The sequence below is a fragment of the Papaver somniferum genome, unplaced genomic scaffold (assembly GCF_003573695.1).
Source record: "Papaver somniferum cultivar HN1 unplaced genomic scaffold, ASM357369v1 unplaced-scaffold_10, whole genome shotgun sequence".
NCBI classification, from domain to species: Eukaryota; Viridiplantae; Streptophyta; class Magnoliopsida; order Ranunculales; family Papaveraceae; genus Papaver; species Papaver somniferum.
In genome coordinates this window covers 4000868-4005112 of record NW_020618825.1, presented here as the reverse complement: position 1 = coordinate 4005112, position 4245 = coordinate 4000868, and the positions used below count along the sequence as shown (strand labels likewise).

At 36.8% G+C, this 4245-nt stretch overlaps 1 protein-coding gene across 1 annotated transcript; it reads right to left on the bottom strand.

Moving 5' to 3' along the window:
- Positions 1-2341: 2341 nt before the first annotated feature.
- Positions 2342-3199, bottom strand: LOC113326167 (glycine-rich protein 23-like). Its single transcript, XM_026573941.1, has 2 exons — positions 3128-3199; positions 2342-2713 (listed from the first exon to the last, which is right to left on the bottom strand). Exons 1-2 carry the CDS (start codon positions 3197-3199, stop codon positions 2342-2344), a joined length of 444 nt encoding a protein of 147 aa, XP_026429726.1.
- Between the last annotated feature and the right edge of the window lie 1046 nt (positions 3200-4245).

Here is a 4245-nt window from a genome sequence, read left to right as displayed (position 1 = left end):
AGTCGGAAGTTGAACGTGCTCTCCAGTGAGAGGATTGCATATATATATATATATATATTTATTTCTAGTATTCTGGGGTAATCACCATAATATACTAAAAAGTAAATTAATAAAGTGATCAGCTTCCAAACGCCTAATTAATAAACCTGCCAAATTTTTTGAGGCTTATATAAAGTAGCCTTTCCGTTAGGTTTGTCATCCGGGCCTACCAATACGGTCAAAAGCGTGGATTTGGTCAATTTGTCGTGATAAAATTACCATAATATTCTTACTAACTTAACATGAAGTGTTTAGATTTAATTCCACGCCATTGTTTTCTCAAGTCGCACTGTAGCCATGCTCTGTAAAAAAAAAATCACAACTCAAAGTATATTCCAATCGCAAACTCAATTACGAAGAAGAATCAAAATTGTTTAAAGTGTTTACTAACTTATTCACGAGAATCAAAGGTATGGGTAGCATTGCATGTATTTTTTTATGGTTTAAATGGAAACCATTTTGGAACCTAAAATCTCAATTCTATATCACCCTAATTGAAAAAATGTTGTTGCTGTTGTTTGATATGGAATATGCATCATTGGGTACTAATTAGTTGACTGATTAAGTAATCAAAAAATCTAGGGTTTGAGCTTTGTTTGCAGTACATTAATGGAGATTTAGGGAAGATTCGGAAGAACACGTTACTGTTTTATAAAGAAAAAGATGATGAATACTTCATTTCAATTTGTGTCTCTTTTATAACTTAGTGTTTAATTAATGATTTGGGTTCAATTGGGTTTGGTCGGCATGATTTCAATTTCGGGAAGAACGGGTGATTTCAATTTGGGTTTGATATTGTGAATTTATTATTTGGGTATTGTTTTGGGATTAAAAGCTAGGCTTCGCAGCTCTTTCTCTAGTGAATGGAAAACTTCAAGACCCCTGTTTTGATTGATGATAATTTTCGTGATGTTGAAAGAAGATCAGTTTCAGAAGAAACGAAAAAGATGAGTAATGAGTCAGATCAGTTTCATGAAGAAACGAACAAGATGAGTAATGAGTCAATCAGCGAGTTGACTCAAAAAACGGTTCACATTGAGGGGTTCAGATGACATTTTCTAATGAGGATAAGTGACACGTGATCACTAACTTGCTGTTACCCGTTTTCTGGAAAAAAACGGGACATAAAAAGTCTAATTTGGCAACTTTATATAATGATTCAAAAAAACGTGTCATTTTCTAAAATATAGTTCAAAAAGTTGGGTCACTTTTAGAAAAAACTAAACCCTTACAAGAACCAACTATGAAACTTTGGAAGAGGATGTTGATGGCAAGACTACACTATGATCCAACGCAAGTGTTCCAAAACAGCGGAGTTGTTCACGGACATGATTAGTATTACTACCCCCATCGTCGTCATTATTTTGTTCTCAAAAGTAGAATTCTATTTCAAATGCAGTTGTTGTATTGTGTGACTGTGAGACGCCATAAAGTAAACCCATCTTCTTGGTTTTTGGTACCAAAGTTTCCCATGTTTTGCATACTTCTCTGCACCGTAATTGTGAGAATATTGGTAAGCCAGAAAGAAGAAGTATGTTTGCTGTGATTTCTAATGGTAACTTCTCCATCAAACCTCTTGAAAGGTTTTCTTCTTCTTTAGATCCTTGCCGCATTCACGACTATCTAACACTTCTCTCTATCTATATATTTACCCTAATTACTTTGTTTTAGAGTTGGCCAAGACCAAGAGTTAAGCGGTTCACCATCTAAGGCCTCGCTCCTTTGACCTGAACACAAAATTAGGCGTGTCCCAAGTAAAACCGGTACCTCTTAACTCAGCCATGCTACCCAATAATAATACAGCTACCAAAAAAAAAAATCATTCCAGGGATCAGCAGAGTAATTCTGAGACTATTGGTAGTAATTAAGCCAGATATTATGTTTCGTTGTAATTTCTAATGGTAACTTCTCCATTAAATCTCTTAAAGTTTCTTTCTTCTTTTCTTTATAATTCTTAACTATTTCACGAGTTTCTAACCCATGGAGCGTAGAGGAGGTTATATTATCTTCATTGATCGGCCATAATGGTAATACTTTGTGCATAGCTAGCATTTTCATTTCTTGAAAAGAAAACATTTCCATCTCGTCGATTAAATGAAAATGTACTAAAAGCATAACAGATATAACAGATTACTAACGTAGAAACCAAAGTGAAACCATAAAACGTTCATTAACAGACCACGCATAACTAGTGTCTAGCAAATAACATAAAAAAAAAACAAAAAAAAAACAAACGGAACAAGAACACACGTATATACTAATTAGTAGATACTTCTAGCTAGTTATAAGCCAAAATACCAAATTATGGTAGAGTATGAACACCACTACCATCCGCACATCCTGCACCACCACCCGCACCTGCACTACCGCCAGCACCACCAAGACCGCTTCCACCTCCCAAACCGCCTAGCCCACCAAGACCACTGCCACCGCCGAGACCACTACCACCTCCCAAGCCACCAAGCCCGCCTGCTGCACCACCAATACCCCCGATACCACCAACACCCCCTGCTGCACCTACTCCACCAGCTGCACCAACACCCCCTAGAGCACCACCAACACCAGCGAATCCCCCAATACCTGCGTAGCCACCTATACCACCGTATTTGACAAAATTCTTCTGATCATCCACGCCTACTGCAGCTGACTTGGTTGTAGACTTGTGATGCTTAAACTACTGATGATGAATCTACAGGGACATTACGTGCACTAGTAATGTAAACAGAGCATACTAGTACTAATAACATCACATACCCTAACTTGGCCATTTCTCAGTCAAAAACACTCTCACCATTTCTCTCTCTCTCTACAGATGGAGGTGTTGATGACAACTAGTGAGCTCTACTGTGAGTGAGGATATCGCTGTGGTTTTGGATGAGAATAAATAGAGATCAAAGAAGAGTTATGAAGCGGTGGGAAACAGTTGAGAGAATAATAAAGATGAGAGCAAAGGAAGAGAGATTTAAATGTGCATGTCAGTGTTTCACGATACTTCCGATGATGATGAGGTGCTAGCTACCTAGCTGCATAGCATGTACATAGTTGAATATACACTGGTGCTGATACAGGAGTGCATTTAAGATCTTACATATACTGTACAACATTTCTTATTAGTCGTCGCTTCTCCTTTACAACAGCAAACTCTAACAGCCTTACACATGTATGCATGCATGGGTTATTGCTTCAAAATTTATTACAGCTGCGAGCAGTTTCATTTAATATGGCTTTGGACGGGGAGGTTATATGGAAATGCATGTAGGAGAGATTTAGTGTTGAATGTTCACATTTTTTAAGCTTTGCTTTGTTCTAGAGACAATCAGAAAGTGGTAAGATGCATCTAACGTATACTGACCCATTCTGCTTAGATCTCAAAAAATAGAGAGAAGTTCTTCATAATGATCACTTAGGATCATTAAATCATCAAATATTTTAATGGTTTCTTGGGTTTCTCAAGGAGAGATAAGAAATGGTTATGTAGAGAACAGAGATGATAGACAATACAGTTTTTAGTCACCCAGGTTTGAAGAAGACAACACAGCTTTGTACTGACATTTCCTTTAAGAACTGCAGAATAGTTGAGTCAAATGGAAAACTCTACCTGTCGTCCAAAACAAGTCCCCCTTTTTTTGACCCACCATTTAATCCTAACTGGATATTAACCAGGGTATAGTCTAATCGCGGCTCGGCTCGGCTCATTCTCCGAGCAGATGTTAGTTTGTGATAACTCATAACCAATCTCGATAGACGAGTATTTTGTGGATATTGTAGGGGCATGAACTGATGTCCGGGGCGTCTGAAGTAATGCAAATAATCAACAACTCAAATAATGCTGATTCAGAAAATTAATTCATATTTCTGCAAATGTTTATTTAAATTCTTCCTATCACTTTATCAGATAAACCAATTTCACGCTCAAATACATACACTTAATGTTTATTGATTCAGAAAATTAATACATATTTTTGTAAGTATTTTTATAGTTTATTTTACATAATCAACTTTTATCAATTTGTAGTTAACAAAGTAAGTCTGTGTTGTATTTTTGTAACATGAAGTCGTGAAAGCGCATTACTCGGAGGAAAAAGGAGAATCATTCACATTTGGCGAAAGCTATCACTTCATTGTATCCAAAATTAGGGAGTATGTCCCAGACTTTATAATGGGTAAATCGGACACGGGTTCCACCGAAGATGATTAATATTTTTT